The sequence below is a fragment of the Panthera leo genome, chromosome A2 (assembly GCF_018350215.1).
Source record: "Panthera leo isolate Ple1 chromosome A2, P.leo_Ple1_pat1.1, whole genome shotgun sequence".
Classification (NCBI taxonomy): domain Eukaryota; kingdom Metazoa; phylum Chordata; class Mammalia; order Carnivora; family Felidae; genus Panthera; species Panthera leo.
This window is the reverse complement of record NC_056680.1, coordinates 13,156,957-13,171,773: the sequence shown is the minus strand read 5'-3', so window position 1 is coordinate 13,171,773 and position 14,817 is coordinate 13,156,957. Positions and strand designations below refer to the sequence as shown.

The 14,817-nt window shown below is 56.8% G+C and overlaps 1 protein-coding gene across 1 annotated transcript; it reads right to left on the bottom strand.

Annotated features, from left to right (window-relative positions):
* Positions 1 to 292: 292 nt before the first annotated feature.
* SLC5A5 (solute carrier family 5 member 5) lies at positions 293 to 14,115 on the bottom strand. Its single transcript, XM_042928878.1, has 15 exons — positions 13,052 to 14,115; positions 12,192 to 12,257; positions 11,747 to 11,798; positions 11,485 to 11,552; positions 10,821 to 10,975; positions 10,268 to 10,408; positions 10,057 to 10,186; positions 9,083 to 9,171; positions 8,382 to 8,494; positions 8,217 to 8,287; positions 7,697 to 7,783; positions 7,427 to 7,620; positions 3,399 to 3,523; positions 2,575 to 2,690; positions 293 to 1,452 (listed from the first exon to the last, which is right to left on the bottom strand). Exons 1-15 carry the CDS (start codon positions 13,946 to 13,948, stop codon positions 1,288 to 1,290), a joined length of 2,469 nt encoding a protein of 822 aa, XP_042784812.1. The 5' UTR covers positions 13,949 to 14,115; the 3' UTR covers positions 293 to 1,287.
* Between the last annotated feature and the right edge of the window lie 702 nt (positions 14,116 to 14,817).

Genomic DNA, 14,817 nt, shown 5'->3' with positions numbered 1-14,817 from the left:
CGGGGATGCTCCCTTGGGGACCAAAGGAGCCGCAGCAGTTGTGTGGGCAGAGGTGAGTGCAGCCAGCTTTCAAGAGGCCACAGCAACCCCAAGGCGCAGGTGCAAGGACAGTGTGGAGACTGGCAGGGTCCAGGCACAAAGAGCGGTGAGGAAGGGGTGCTTTAAGAGCAAGTCAGAAGGGGAGAGAAGCTAGGGGTCAGGAAGGGCAGCACAACGCACCCCGATGTGGCAATTATTACCTTGCTCTGTTGCTTTAAATACTCGGGTTTATTCATTCACGGGCTTGGGTCAAGAGACCCTGAGACTCACACTCAGATCTGACGGAGGACAGCGGAGGCAGCAGCCAGAATGATTTTTCAGAGAGCACAGAACATCAAGCGTCAAAGTCCGTTTATTTGATGTGCATGGAGTAAGTCTCTAACCAAAGTCAAGAGCATCCCCAGCACGTGGGTTTGCCCAACCTAAGTGACCCTGTTCACCGGTGACAAGTTGGCAATGGAGCGTCAGCTTCACGCAGCTCCCAGGCCTGTCCCTGCCCAGACCCAGCTCGCTGTGTGACCTCAGGAAACCCCACTAAGCCTTAGTGTATTCCTCTGGGAAGGGGGCTCATGGTTCTTAGTAGATGCGATGGATAGTGTCCAAGCGCAAAGAAGAAGATTGAAAACGCTATTTCTCTCTTATCCTCCCTTCTTGCTCCCAAGGTCAAGGGCCATATGATGTCTGACCCTTCAAAGGGAGGAAAACAGAGAGGTGAAGGAGGAAGAGCTGGTGCCCGACTCTCAATGAATCTCTAGTTTGCTCTGTGACCTTGGTCAAGTTGTCGTCCCTTTCCAGACCTCAGTTTCCCCATCTGTGAAATGGGGTGCAGGGGGTTGTGCCTGAGGACCTTCAAAATCCTTGCTAAGGTTCAGACATGTTCCAGAGGAGCCCCGGAGACTTTCTCAGACCCTCATCTTGGGCCTGGAGTTTTCCCATGTTGTCCAGAGGGGACTCCAACATCTTTCCATTGAACGTGGAGAAAAATCTGGCTTCGTTTTGGGGGAGCAGGCAAGGGTGCAGCACCTAAGACTAGGGACTGGCTGGAAGAAGGGGGCTGGATAAAATGACCTCCTAAAGGCAGGGCTTCACCTCTTTCCGTAGGGCGGGACATTCAGTCCCAGACTCATTTGCATAGGACACAGTCCAGCCAATCGGAGCCCGAGGCTATGCTCCTGTGGCCTGGGAGTGGCCCACCCTGAGGTTCCATCCCAGGAACCTGCGGGGTTCAGTGGTCAGTCGCCCGCTGGCTCAGAGGTGGGTCTCCCGAAGGTCCTGGCCATGGTCATGTCCACTGCTGGGGGTCTGGGAGCCGGCTCCCTCCACCTCCTTCTGCCCCAGGAAGAGCGGATGGTCCTCATCACTGGGCAAGAAGTCAGGAGGCCTCTTGGCTCCAGGGGGCAGCTCCTCAGCACCCTGGAGGGGAGAGAGAAGAAATCCCATTCAGAGACCCCATTCTGCTGGGTCAGCTCATCCCGCAGATGGGATCACTGAGGGCCTAGAAGGAGACCTGGGGAGGGTCGCACAATTGTCCCCTTGGTCAGTGCATCAGCCAGTCCTGTCCCTTCTGCCTCCAAAGTCCCCATCCACTTCTCTCCCCCAATGCCCAGGCGACCTATAGTCCAGGCCGTTAAAGCTTGCACGGATGCATACCTCCCTCTCTCTCTCTGACTTTCTGCCTGCTCTCCTTTCAAGAAAATAAATATTTCCCTTCAGCAGCTGGAAGGAGCTTTCAAAACACTCAGCCAAATCCCTTCCCTCTCCATACCTCCCCCTTTCAAGCTTCTGGCCTCAGCCTTTGCACCTGCTGTGCTCTCCATCAACAATGCCCTCCCCCCAGATCTTCTGCAGGCTGGTTCCTCCTCCCTGTGGGCTCTAGCTCTTACCTCTTCCAAGAGGCCGCCCTCATCACAGGACCCTGTTTTATTGTCCTCGTGACCTGCTGAGATCCTACTCATTTCTCAGTTCAGCTTTCCCCTGCTCCTCCTATAGACAGTGGACTCGAACCCCAGCCCAGAATAGGCCTGGGGACACAGCAAGTGCGTAAGAAATGAGAAAATGAAACAGGGATTCCAAAGCAGGGGCGGGTCTGGATCAGGGACAGCATGTTCCAAATTCAGGGCATTCACATAGTAACCACATGGCTTTGGCTGAAGTTGGTCTACTCCCTGTTGTGTTTCTTATGTAAGATTTTCTCTAAGTTGACTCACTTCTGAATTAAGTAATTTTATTTACAGGAGGGACTTTGCATCAACACCCTAAAGGCAAACCAGTTTCACCTGCCATAGATTGAAACTAATTGTAAAAATGATACAAGGAAATGAACAGTATGAAATTCTGCTCAGTCTTTGCTAAGGGAATAATAAAAAGTGTTGAAGACACATCACCTCTCAGTGGAGGCTTTCCACTGGAGGTAACAAGAGGTTGAGAAAGGTAGTGACTCACCATGTCCCTCCCCTGAATTATGGCCATGCCCAGAGCACCCAAAGTCATTTCACTGCCCTTCCCCCTGCTCTGGGAGCCAGCCCTGTGACTGACCTTCCCCAAGCTGTCATCCAAGGTAGCCGCTTCTTCCTTGGGGGCCACCGATGCTGTCTGTCGTGCAAGGTCCCACCACAGCAGCCCAGGACCCAAGGCACTGCGCTTGGTGGGGCCTGAGGGAAATGGGGGTATTTAGTGACAGGGCAATGAGAACTGGAGACCAAGCACAGGGAGGGGAAAGGGAGACACTGATGGGTCCCAATCTCGGGCTCAGTAATGACCCACTGGGTGCCCTGGCAAGCCTCTGCCCTTCTCTGGGCTTCAGTTTTCTCATCTGCACAGTGAGGGGATGTAATATATCAGTGGGTGGCTGGGCTATTTCCCCAGCATCTAGAATGATGCCTGGCACAGAAACGGGCTCAGTAAAGCCCAGATGAGTGTCAAGTCTGAGACACAGGAAGCAAGAACAGGTACTGTGATCACTATTGATTTCTCTTGATCTCTCTCCACTTCTCGGTGGCATTCAGGAGGTACACGGAGTCACCAAGGCCCTGACGAGAAGAGATTTCAGCACAATGGACAGCGTCTCAAGCTCCACCCCACGACCTCTAGCAAAGACTTCGTTTTGGAGGCAGAGGAGGGACTAGAGTCAGGCAGAAGGGGGGAGCGGGTGCCTCAGTTTCTGCCTTTGCAACATGGGACAAGCCCTGCGAAGTGCGGGGTTGTCCCGAAGACGACACAGCATAAAGGCTGCAGATGCATCCAGCACGCGGAGGCCATTTGGCTGACAGGAATGTCCTTCCTCTTCTCCCTGCCCGGTGGGTCCTGGAGGCAGAGGGATGCGCAAGGTGATCTCGGAGAAGGGCATACACCTTGCTTACCTGTCAAGCAGCTGACGAGGGCTCCAAACAGCACAGTGCTCAGCGTTCCCAGGGCACCATAATAAAGATAGGAAATGGCGTAGAAGCTGTCAGCTAAGGCGGGTCGACCGGGGTCCATTTCAGGGCTGGGGGTGTGAGAGGCAGGCATGAGTCCAAAAGCCACTCCCAATCTGTTCTAGCCCAGTCTTCCATTACTGCCCACTCAGATGTGTGCAGTGGTCACTTCTCTTTCCCTCCTGCTAACGCACTGCCACCCACAGGTGTTCTCTACACACAGCCAGAGGGAGCGTTACTAACAGGTAACTCAGATCACCTCCCGCCACTGCTCCCCACCCTCTGTGGCTCCCTAGGACCCTCAGAATCTACCCAAATTAAACTCTTAGAAGAAAACACAGGTGTGTGCCTCTTTGTGACCCTGGATCAGGTCATCGTTTCTTAGCTCTGACACCCAAAGCACAAGCAACCCAGGAAAACGTAGATAAACTGGGCTTCATCGAACCCGCAAACTTTTGTCCATCAAGAGGATGAAAAGACAGCCCACAGAGTGGAAGAAAATATTTGCAAATCATACATCTCATAAGGATCTAGTGTCCCGACTACATAAAGATTTAAAGAACATACAAATTACCACTCGACCATAAAAAAGAAATGACCCACTTAAAAAACAGGCAAAGGGTCCGAATAGGCATTTCTCAAAACAAGGTGTAAAAATGGCTAATAAGCGCATGAAAATATGGTCTATCATTAGTGATTAGGGAAATGCAAATCAAAATTACAATGATTAGGGGGCGGAGAGATGAGCGAAACAGGTGGAGGGGAGAGGGAGGTACAGGCTTCCAGTATATTAAAAACCACTGAGATGTACGCTTTTTGTTTTGGTTTGGTTTGGCTTTCGTTTTTGCTTTAGGAGGAGAGAGAGAGAGAGAGAGAGAAAGCACATGAGCAGGGGAGAGGGGCACAGGGAGAAAGAGACAGAGAGAGAGAGAGAAAATCTCAAGCAGGCTCCACATCACGGGGTTCGATCCCATGACCCCGGGACCTGCGGCACCCAGGTGCCCCAAGTTGTACACTTTAAAAGGGTGAATTTTATGGCATTTGAATTATATGTCGATGTTTATACAACCCTATATTAGTGAGTAATATTAGGAAAATAACTATTATGTTTTAGGTAAAAGAAAGTTTTGATTTATAATCTAAACTTCTATAGTTTATGTTTTTAATTTACTTTTTAGAGATTTTATTTTATTATTTAAAACAACGTTTTTAAAGCGTATTTACTTATTGTTTGAGAGAGAGAGAGAGAGAGAGAGAGAGACAGCACCAGGTGTGGAGGGGCAGAGAGAGAAGAGAGAAAATCCCAAGCAGGCTCCGTGCAGTCAGCACAGAGCCCAAAGTGGGGCTCAGTCTCATGAACCATGAGATCGTGACCTGAGCTGAGATCAAGAGTCGGACGCTTCGGGGCACCTGGGTGGCTCAGTCGGTTAAGCGTCTGACTTCGGCTCAGGTCATGATCTCGTGGTCCGTGAGTTCGAGCCCCGCGTCGGGCTCTGTGCTGACTGCTCAGAGCCCGGAGCCTGCTTCCGATTCTGTGTCTCCCTCTCTGTCTGACCCTCCCCCGTTCATGCTCTGTCTCTCTCTGTCTCAAAAATAAATAAACGTTAAAAAAAAAAATTAAAAAAAAAACAAAAAACCTCTCTCTCTGACCCTCCCCGGTTCATGCTCTGTCTCTCTCTGTCTCAAAAATAAATAAACGTTAAAAAAAAAAAATTAAAAAAAAAAAAGAGTCGGACGCTTAACCAACTGAGCCACCCAGGCACCCCCAGATTTTATTTTAAGTAGTCTCTATGCCCAACATGGGGCTTGAACTCATGACCCCAAGGTCAAGAGTTGCTCACATCACCAACGGAGCCAGCCAGACATGCCCCTACACTTCGGCAGTTTAAAAATATTCATTAGGGGGGGTGCCTGGCTGGCTCAGCCAGTAGAACATGTGACTCTTGATCTCAAGGTTGTGAGTGCGAGCCCCATGTTGGGTGTAGAGATGGTTTACAAATAAAATCTTAAAAAAAAAAAACCTGTTAAAAAAATAAAAGTCATCGTTAAATGATACTGCATATCTGCTCTTCTCTGTTCTTTATGAAAGATGAAATAAAGGTTAAAAGACTGACCAAAAAAACCCTACAATGAGATGTCATTTCACACTCACCAGGATGGCTAGAATTTAATTAATTTATTATTTTTTATTTTATTTTATTTTTTATTTAAAAAATTTTTTTTAACGTTTTTATTTATTTTTGAAACAGAGAAAGATAGAGCATGAACGGGGGAGAGTCAGAGAGAGAGGGAGACACAGAATCTGAAACAGGCTCCAGGCTCTGAGCGGTCAGCACAGAGCCCGACGCGGGGCTGGAACCCACGAACTGCGAGATCGTGACCTGAGTTGAAGTCTGACGCTTAGCCGACTGAGCCATCCAGGCGCCCCTATTTATTATTTTTTTTAATGTTTACTTATTTTTGAGTGAAAGAGAGCGTGAGTGGGGGAGGCGTGGGGGCGGGGACAGAGGATCCGAGGCCGACTCTACACTGACAGCGGAGAGCCCGATGCGGGGCTCGAACTCACCAACCGTGAGATCACGCCCCGAGCTGAAGGCGGGTGCCCAACTGACTGAGCCACCCAATCACCCCAGGATTTTAAAGAATGGAAAATAACACGTCTTCTCCAGGATGCGGAGGAATTGGAACCCTCATGCAGCCGCTGTGGGAAACAGTCTGGTGGTTCCTTGAAAAGTCAAACGTAGAATTACTATGTGGGGTTGGGGGAGGGCACCTAGCCGGCTCGGCCAGAAGAGCATGCAACTCTTGATCTCAGGGTCGTGAGTTCGAGCCCCACCTTGGGCATACAGATTACTTAAATAAACACTTAAAAAGTAAAACAAAAACAAAAACAAAAGAATTACTATATGATCCAGAAGTTTCACTACTAGGTATAAACCAAGAGAAATGAAAACACACGTCCACACCAAGACTTGCACACAAACGTTCACAGCAGCACTGTTCGCAGTAGCCAAAAAGTGTGAACAACCCAGATGTCCAAGGGATGGGTGGTTAAACAAAATGTGGTCCATCCGTACAGGGAATATTATTCAGCCATAAAAAGGAATCAAGCCCTGATATGTGCTACAATGTGGACAAACCTTGAAAACATAAAAACAAACAAAAACAAAAAAACAACACCTTGAAAACACCGTGCTGAGTCAAAGTAGCCGGACGAAACAGGCCCTATGTTGGATAATTCCATGTACGAGAAATAGCCAAAAAAGGCAGGTCCGTAGCAAAAAGGAGCAGATTAGGGGTGGCCAGGGGCTGGAGGGAGGGGGAAATGGGGAGTGACTGCTAATGGGTACGGGGCTTCCGTTTGAGGTGATGAAGATGTTCTTGACTTAATAGTGACGGTCGCATAACCTTGTGAATATACTAAAAACCACTTTTAAGTGGTTGATTTTAATTACACCTCAATAATATTTATGATAATAAAGAATCAGACCAAATTCTTCTGGCTGGACCTCATCTCCTAACCTTTCTCCGCCCACTAAATACCCCCCAACCTCACCAAACCTCACCATAGTTGGAAGGCACTAAACTGAGGTGGCCTCAGGGCCTTTGCACTTTCCCTCTCTCCACTGGGAATGTTCTTCCCTCACCTCTTCCCAAGAAGATTCCTTCTTTTTTTTTTTTTATGTTTATTTATTTTTGAGAGAGAGAGTGTGAACAGGGGAGGAGCAGAGAGAGAGGGAGACACAGAATCCGAAAGCAGGCTCCAGGCTCTGAGCTGTCAGCACAGAGCCCGAAGAGGGGCTGGAACCCATCAACTGTGAGATCATCACCTGAGCGGGAGTCAGACGCTCAATCGCCCCGAGCCACCCAGGCGCCCCAACACATTCCTCCTTCTCCTTCGGTAACTCATTAAGAGCCCCGCCCCCAGCCACACCCTCTCAGGCCACGCCCACCCTTCAGACCAACCCGCTCACCTGGGGCTCTTGCTGGAGGTGTTGGTGGCCCGGAGCAGGCCCTGGAGGCCGGAGGTGTTGGCGGAGGGCACCGCACAGCCGGCGGCCGATGACGGCAGGACTCCCAAGGACTGAGCGCCGGGCGGGTACAGAGTGGCGCCCACCGCCACCCACAGCGAGAGCGCCAAGCCGGCGGCCAGCCCGGAGAGGACACCCTTGGGGACAGAGCCTACGTCAGGGGAGAGAAGCCTCTCCCCCTCCCAACCCTGTGCCCCGCCCGCCCCCACTCACCGGAGTGTTGCAGGCAGGGAGAAACATTCCCAGGATGAAGGCTCCAAGGAGGGGGCCGCTGATGACTCCCATTACGGTGAAGGAGCCCTGGGACAGTGGGTGGGGGCGGGGGAGCTGAGGGCAGCGCCACCCCACCTCTCCTGGCGTCAGTCACCCCGCTGGGAAAGCCAGACCTGAGGAATCCCACTGCGGGGCCTCGGGAGACCCCTCCCGGCTTCAGTTTCCCCAAAGGGGAGGGGACTCCCCGTTCCTGCCTCTGTCCCCTGCGTGGGAGGCAAAGACCGCTGCTTCTCTGTCCTGACAAATTCCGGTCCCGCCTCCAAGCCACCGGGCCGCCCACCTCCCACCTCAAGGTGCCACCAGCCAGGTGGCTGGCGGCAGAATGCATCAGGCCGGTGGCATCAGACAGAACCCAGTTCCGCCACAAAAAGAAGCTAGGGCCCTCTGCGGACTTCAGTTCAATGCGGGTGATGCCCCCCTCCTTGTGGGGATGGGGCTGGGCCCGGGAGGGGGGGCTCACCTGGAGGACGCCTCCCCCCAGCAGTGAGGACAGAGCCGCCACGGTGAGACAGGCCGAGCCGTAGATGAGTGCTGTAGCAGATGGGGATGTTACCCTCAGCAGGGAGATGCCCTCCTGCCCCGCCCCTGAGTCTCCCCCCTGCACACCCCCCACCCCGGAACTCACAGAGCCCCTTGGAGATCATTACGAGTCTCCGGGGTGTGATGCTCGGCAGCCGAGGCTTGATGAGGTCCTCCACGGTGACTGCGGCCATGGCATTGATGCTGGTGGATGCGGTGCTGGGGGCGGGGAGGGTGGTCATCAGGTCCCATCGAGGGACTGGCCACACACCCCCTGGGGGAGGCCCCGGCTGCTCAGGCCATCTGACTTCCCAGGACCCCACCCAGCCCAAGGACAGAGGCCTGGGTGACAGAATACCCCAAGAGTGGGGGAGGTGTCTATGGCCCCACCATCCCCGCCCCCAGACCTGAGACACCCCCACGGGCGCAAGGATACCCTCGACCAAAGACACGAAGGACACGAGTTATCGTTACAGAGCCATCAATATTGGGGCACAGAGAACGGGTGCGTGGAGCAGGGGTGTGACAGAAGTCATGCAATATTTGAAAACACCAGAGGGCAGGAGCAGGGGACCACTTGGTCACAGCCGTGCCCTGGGATTTAGAACAGCAGTAGCACATGGCAGGTGCGCTCAATCAACATGTGTTTGGGGGAAGAAGGAAGGAAAGAAGGAAGGGAGAGGGGAGTCAGGTGGGGCCCTGAGCTGCCCACTGGGGACCAAGCAGGAGCTGTAAATGAAGGACACGCCCAGAACATTCTATCCCACAGGGGCTCAAATGTGGCCGGGGTTGCTCAGGACTGCTCACCTGAGGGTACCACTGTAGGCACAGGCCAGGAAGAGCCCGGGGACTCCTGGCAGGTCCTTGAAGATGTCCAGCACCAGCAGGGGCATGTACTGGGGGGAGGCAGGGGTCGACCTCCAGGACAGCAGCCCCCCAAGGACAGGGGATTCTGTCTGTCTCCACACTGCATGTCCCCGGGGCCCAGTGCAGCCCAGGCGCACAGCGGGCACTTGGTGTGTGTTTGTTGATTGACTGCATACACCCGAGGATAGTCACTGAGCCCCACCGCGCACAGCACCCTGGGATCCCAGTGAGGCAGAGTCCCGTGTCATCTCCGTTTTATTGACAAGGACAGTAAAGCTGACAGGTGCAGTCCTTGCCTGCGGTTGCACAGTCAGGCACAGTCCAGGATCTGACCCCAGGGGAGGACAGCAGGTGGGCTAGCCTTCCACCTTCTGCTAATTCTGAACGGACTCTGAACCAGGCATGGGTCCTGGCCCTGGTGCTGCCCCTGACGTGCCTGTGGACCTTGGGCAGTTGCTGCCCGCCTGCTCCAGCCTCAGTTTCCCCATCTATAAAGTGGGGGCCGTGACAGCCTTGGCCTCATCGCATGTTGAAGGATTTTATGGGAGACCAACTGCTTGTGAAGGGAACAGCATGAGGCACAGAGTAGGTGCTTGGGACACGAGAGCTGGCGATCATTATTAATCTCAACACCGTCATTTCGTGCTGGACCACGGTCCTATCCCCTTGACATCCCTCAGGGAGTCTGACTCTAAATCTGAATGTGCCCCTCCCCTACTCACACCCTCCCCCCCACCCCCTCCCCCCCAAATGCCACACTGCCTCATCTTCCCCACTCCTTCCAGATCCTCTTTCCTGCCCCTGGGCTTCTGTGCAGGCTCTTCTCTCTTCTACCCTCACCCCCCAGAGTGTAGAAATTCAGAGTGGGGGTGGGGAGGGTAGGAGTGGCCTAGGAGCCCGGGCCCCGGACTTACCTGGTCTGGGGCAGAGATCCGCCCTGCAAGGAGAGGGTCGCAGTCTATATAGATCGTGAACATGATCACGCCACAGCCAGCAGCGCTGAACACGATCAGGATCAGGCCCAGCTGGTTGATGAGCAGGGCCCTGTGGGGAGGGGCAGCCTCAGGCAGAGGAGGTGGGCAGCACGGCCCTGACGCCCCCACTCGGCCCCTCCGAAACACTCACAGCTTGGCCTGCTTCTCTGTGCGACAGGCCACATAGCGCTGCACCTGTGCTTGGTTGATGCCATACATCGAGAGCCACACCAATGTGCCACCCACCACAAAAGTCCAGAATGTGTAGCGGCTCCGTGGGTCCGGGTTAAAGCTGGAGAAGGGCGGGGCAGGACAGCCACAAGGGAATGCCGTACTGACTTCACCCTCTCAAGGGCCCCAGATCGACACTCCGGACCTTATGGGCCTTAAGGGGATTTGCGGGATGGGTTTTGAAGCGTGAGTAGGAGTTTGCCAGATTGAAAATGTATTCGTTGGTTTATTAAGTCGACCACGTACGCATTCAAAAACCATTCTTCCTGTGCCCAGCTGGGACCTCCGAGAGCCTTGAGTCTCCAGTCTGGGCTGGGGGACGTGGTGGGACAGATGGAGGGATGGGGGCTGGGGGAGTGTAGAGAGGGGAAACAAAGGTTTTGCCTGTGGGGAGTCTGGGGAGGGGAGCAGGAGGCATTGGTTGGCGTCCCCCAGGGCAGAGGGACGTCAGCACTGCTGACGGTTTTACTCACTCCATCAGGTTGATCCGGGAGTGGTTCTGGGCGATGTCAAGCACGTGCCTGGGCCCACCCACCAGCACGGTGCCGCGGGCCAGGACAACCCAGAAGCCAGCGAGCATCACCACGACCTGAAACACGTCGGTCCAGACCACAGCCTTCATGCCGCCCTGCAAGATGTGAGCGAGAGGGAGACAGGGGGTCAGACAGGCATCTGCCTGAAGCCAAACCCAGTTTGGCCACCAGCAGGGGCTGGGACCGGTGCCCCCTCTCGGCCTGTTTCCTCAGGAGGAATTAGTTAGTTAACCTGAGGAAAATATTTGGAATAACACCTGGCGCACACAAGTGTTCTGTGCGTGAACAAGTGATGGCTGCCATCATTATTATGACAACTCCTAGCTGATGCGACCCCAAGAGATGGGAGAGGGACCCAGGGGATCCTGTTGTAGCCCCTGGATCCAGCCCGTCCCGAAGCTGGCCTAGCCCTGAACTCTCCGCAATAAGCCTTTCAAATTACTTTTCACTATTAAGATGAGGAAACCGAGGCCCAGCTGGGATGCAGGCTTCCTTGGCAGGAAGGAAAAGGAGGGAGGGGACGATGGCCTCAGGGTGTCCCCCACCCAGCGGGCGTGGAGCCCCTACGCGGGGTGGGGATGGCGGCGAGGAGGGGGGCACTCACCACAGTCGTGTAGAAGGTACAGATGGCTCCAGTGGACAGGAGCGATGCCCAGATGTCCAACCCAGTCACTGTGCAAGGAACCCCCCCCCCACATTAGGCCTCCGGGCAGGGGGCGGACTTGGCCCCAGGGCCTAGGCCCCTCCTCTCTCCAGGATTCTTTCCTTCCGAGTCTCTCCTGGGCTGCTCCTCCCCTTTCCTTTGGTCTAGTCTTGAAGCCCTTGCGCCCCCCCCGTCACCCTCCCCTCACCTCCGAGAATCAAACCTTGATTCAGGATGAGCGCGGGGGCGTAGATCACGATGCCAGTGTACATCACCTGCAAGTAGAGAGCGGGGCCGGGTGAGGCCCGCGGAGAGGAGGGGGAAGGAGCAGGAGAGGAGGAGAGCGGTGCCGGAGCCGGCGGCGTCGGGACAGCAGGGGATCAGCAGGTGGGGAGGGGGAGGAGTGCGGGCGGATGGGCGGGGCCGGGCCGGGTGGGGGCGGGGCCGGGCGTGGAGGGGCGGGGCCCTTTGCGGGAGTTAGCGGCCGGGCCTGGGCGGGGCCTTCCAGGATCAGGGTGGGACCCGCGCGACCCGGTAGTGATGGATGGGGGGGGTGGGGTGGGGGGTGGGGCGGGGGGGCGTGCTGTGGGCGGGGCCGACGAAGACCGGGACCCCCAGCGGGACCCGAGCGGGACCCTGCGGGCGAGGGCAGGACCGAGGCCACTCACTGTGGCCACCAGGTACTGCAGGGTCCCGCAGAGCCGCACAGCGCGGCTGAAGCGCAGCTCCAGGTACTGCAAGGAGGAGCCGAGGCTCGTGGTCACCTGGGCAGGTCCTACCCAGGAGATCGAGGCCTCCGGGGTGCTTCGCCCGCCCTCCCGGCTTCTGCCCTCCCTCCGGAGGCCTTTCTGCTTTCCGCTCGGGCCCCCGCCAAGCGCACACATTCCGACCGGTCTGCAGGCACCTGTGCGCAAGGCGTGTGCCCGGGAAGCCCGATCCATCCTCAGTGCTCACGTCCCTCCGCCCCCCACCGGCGGCTCACTGGCCCCCGGGGCGGCGCCGCTCTGAACAAACACGCGAACTGCACAGCGCCTGTGGCCACCTCCCGTCGGTCGCCCACTGTGGACCGGTCACGATGTTAATCCCTTTACCTGCTGCCCTGAAGGGAGGTCCCCTAGTCAGCCCAGTCTGACACTTGGGAAACCCGGGCCGAGCGAGGAGGCAAGTCAGGTTTCGAACCCTGGGCCCGCTGTCCGGCGACGGCTCGGGCGTGCGCACGCCCAGGCATGTGGGGGGCAGGTATGAGCCTTCCCACACTCCGTGCACATCTGGCTCCGCCTTTCGCGGGCTTCCACCGAGGAGAACCGGGACGGCGGCTCCTCTTCCTCCTTCCTGACCCTCCCCCCACTGCCTGGGGCGACTTCCCAGAACCCTCTCGTAGGGCTGCCTGCCCCCTTCCTCTCCCCATTAAAGCACCCGAGAGCCCGCCTGCGGCCCCCTGGGCAGCGCTTCAAAGTCCCAGGGCCTCCCCGCCGCATCCCTGCGTTCTCAGCCGGGCGGGTCCTGCCTCCGGGCCTCCGCCCGGTACCTGGTAGGTGCTGGTGAGGCCCAGGCGGTAGAAGACCGGCAGGAAGAGCACCGCGGTGAGCAGGGAGTTGAGCAACTGGCCCAGGCACATCCAGATGAACTTGAGGCCGTAGCGGTAGGCCTCGGCCGGCACGCCCAGCACCTGCACCGCCGACATGAAGCTGGCGGCCAGCGAGAGGCCGACGGGCAGGGCCGCCAGGCGCCGGCCGCCGGTGAAGAAGTCCTCGGCGCTGCGCTGCCCGCCCCGCGCCAGCCCGACCCACAGCCCGATGCCTGTGGACACTAGCAGCATGAGGGCGAAGACCCCGTAGTCCCAGGGTCCAAACGCGGCCCGCGCCTCGCCCTGGACGGCGGCCATGACGCGCAGGTGCGGGGGGCCGAGCGCGTCCTCGGCCCTTCTAGCCACCCCGCGTGCCCCGGGGAAGGGAAACCGGCAGCGGCCGAGGAGGCAGGGCCGCGTGGAGGCGGGATGATGCTCGGCCCCCGCAGCGAGGCCGCACGCCTGTCTCCGTCGCTCCCTGGAGGGAGGCAGCGACGGGGACTCGGGCAGGGGCTCCCCGGGCAAGGAATCTGTGGATCCTCGCGGCGGTCGCCTGCCTCCCCGTCCCTCCTCGGCGTCTACGCGTCTGCCGTCTGTCTGTCCGTCCACCTCGCCTCCCCCTCTCGGCCCGGGGCTGCCCAGTGCAGCGGCGTGTCCCCCGCCCGGCCGTCGGTCCCTCTCCCTGGGGGCTGGGCTCAGCGCTGACCACCGGTGGCCTCCGTGGGGCTTAAAGGGGCAGCTCGCGGCGACCGGCTGCGAATTTATTGGCCTCCCCGGGTGCGCGAAACTCCGCCCCTGGACTCGGGGGCGGGCAGGACCCGCACCCTTTCCGCGCAGGACTGGGTCAGAAAGGCCCATGACCGGCCACGTGGGTGGCTGCTGGGGGAGGCTCCCAAACGCCCCTCTTACTTTGTGTGACGGTTTCCTCTCACCACGAGCTGTTAATGTCTCGCGTCGACATGGTGGAGAAACTGAGGCTCCGAGATGGCATATGTCACTCACCTGAGGCCGGCCACACAGCTGGGAGCAGTGGCCTCCGCATTCAGATCGATCGCCGCTGTGCTTTTCTGTGCCTTAGGCTGAGGGGAGCTCACTCTCCCACGGGACAGGGGTTCACTTTCTGGGTTGTCCTGCCGCTTGAACCCCTCCCCCAACTGGCATCTGGACCCACTCCCTTTCTCCGGAGCCCAGTGGGAGGGCATCACCAAGCCCCAACCTCGGGCTAAGCTGAGTGGGAAACATTGGGGTTCAGGTCTTAAATGCACACGCTTGGGGGAACCTTTGTCATTGGGCCTCAGTTTCGCCATCTGTAAATGGGCAGATAACAGCCCCTGCCTCGGGGAAACAAACTGAACTTGCATAATACAAGCCTGGCACAGAGTAAGCACCTCATTCACTCTTTATTCATTTGTTGTTTCCAGCACGGCACCGGCAAGGAGCGACGGTCCTGTGCCAGGCATTAAGTGTATGTAGAATGGAGGTCATGGGGGAGGGGCTGTCCGTGGCCATGAGCCAGAATAAATGGAGGACCACGACTACTTGGGAGGTAGTATCTGACACGTCCCTGTGGCACAGGTGAGCAGACCCAGTTTGGGGAGGCGAAGCCCGTGGCCTGGGGTCGTGCCATCAAAGGACGCAGACGCTGTCGTCTTGGGGCCCTTCGCTGGTGGACCAGAGGGACTTTGGCCACTGGAGGCTCGGACCTCTGTGCTTGAGTCCTGACTTGG

Coding starts and splice junctions, on each gene's coding strand:
- SLC5A5 (XM_042928878.1), bottom strand. CDS start 13,948: ATGGGCCTTTCTGACCCAGTCCTGCGCGGAAAGGGTGCGGGTCCTGCC. Junction 8,288..8,381: donor AATGATCTCCAAGGGGCTCT/GTGAGTTCCGGG, acceptor CATCTGCTACAG/CACTCATCTACGGCTCGGCC. Junction 7,784..8,216: donor TGGGGGGAGGCGTCCTCCAG/GTGAGCCCCCCC, acceptor CCACTGTCCCAG/GGCTCCTTCACCGTAATGGG.